The sequence below is a fragment of the Morus notabilis genome, unplaced genomic scaffold (assembly GCF_000414095.1).
Source record: "Morus notabilis unplaced genomic scaffold, ASM41409v2 Scaffold10357, whole genome shotgun sequence".
Classification (NCBI taxonomy): Eukaryota; Viridiplantae; Streptophyta; class Magnoliopsida; order Rosales; family Moraceae; genus Morus; species Morus notabilis.
In genome coordinates this window covers 1-1,033 of record NW_010362691.1, presented here as the reverse complement: position 1 = coordinate 1,033, position 1,033 = coordinate 1, and the positions used below count along the sequence as shown (strand labels likewise).

The 1,033-nt window shown below is 31.2% G+C and overlaps 1 protein-coding gene across 1 annotated transcript; it reads left to right on the top strand.

Annotated features, from left to right (window-relative positions):
- Window positions 1-386: 386 nt before the first annotated feature.
- Window positions 387-875, top strand: LOC112092426 (protein RETICULATA-RELATED 4, chloroplastic-like). Its single transcript, XM_024168550.1, has 3 exons — window positions 387-534; window positions 643-696; window positions 804-875. Exons 1-3 carry the CDS (start codon window positions 406-408, stop codon window positions 873-875), a joined length of 255 nt encoding a protein of 84 aa, XP_024024318.1. The 5' UTR covers window positions 387-405.
- The last annotated feature ends 158 nt before the right edge of the window (window positions 876-1,033 follow it).

The window sequence follows — 1,033 nt, the reverse complement described above, 5'->3', positions numbered from 1 at the left end:
ATATATATATATATATATGTGTGTGTGTATATATATATACATATATGTATATTGCATGGGACAAACTTGTGTTTGTTGGACATTTTATAATAAATGATAATTACATTAATGGAAAATGATGCCAACTGACACGACTTTCAAGAAAATTGTACTTTATATGTTTGTTTATGTATAAGATTTTTACCTCAAATTTATGTTGTGCCGAGCCTGAAAATTTTCAGTGGGACACTATACAAAATTTAGAGAGTTTTTTTTTATTAAATAGGAGCATGATTATATATTTCAGTTATTAAGTGGAGCATAATTAAAATTTATACCGTTCAATCTCTCACTCTTTTTTATTAGACTATAAATTTGGCATCTTGGTAGTTGCTATTTTTTTGTTATGGTATCTGTCTACAGATTATGGCCCTAGTAGCAGATTTTATGCTAGTATGGCTTCCTGCTCCAACTGTTTCTCTCCGGCCGCCACTTGCCGTCAGTGCCGGCTCTATCGCCAAGTTCTTCCATGGCTGCCCTGAAAATGCCTTTCAGGTTTTATAATTAATTGTTGTGATTAATTCTTAATACACATTTTGTTTCACCAATCATATGAAGTCTAAAATCAATTAGTCGGTACAAATTTAACTGTGCTATGTGCAGGTAGCTTTGGCTGGAACGTCTTATTCACTTTTACAGAGAATAGGTGCAATTGTGGTGCGTATATATAACTAATTATAGATTATCTATATATAAACATGTTTTAGTAGTAATGTTTAATAGATAATTGGGAGTTAAATAATCTTAATTAATCTGTTGTGCAGCGCAACTGGGCCAAACTGTTTGCAGTGGGGACTGGGGCATCTCTGGTAAGTACATTATCTTACGCTTTATAGTTTACTTTTTGGATCCATCCTCGGCAGGTCGCTCAATTGGTATGATTAGTTTTTTAACTGTTGAATCTGATTAAAATTAAATAAAATTAAAAAAATATACAAAATAAATAGTTTCTGATAGAGATTTAACAGTTAAAAACGGTTAAAAAAATAAAATT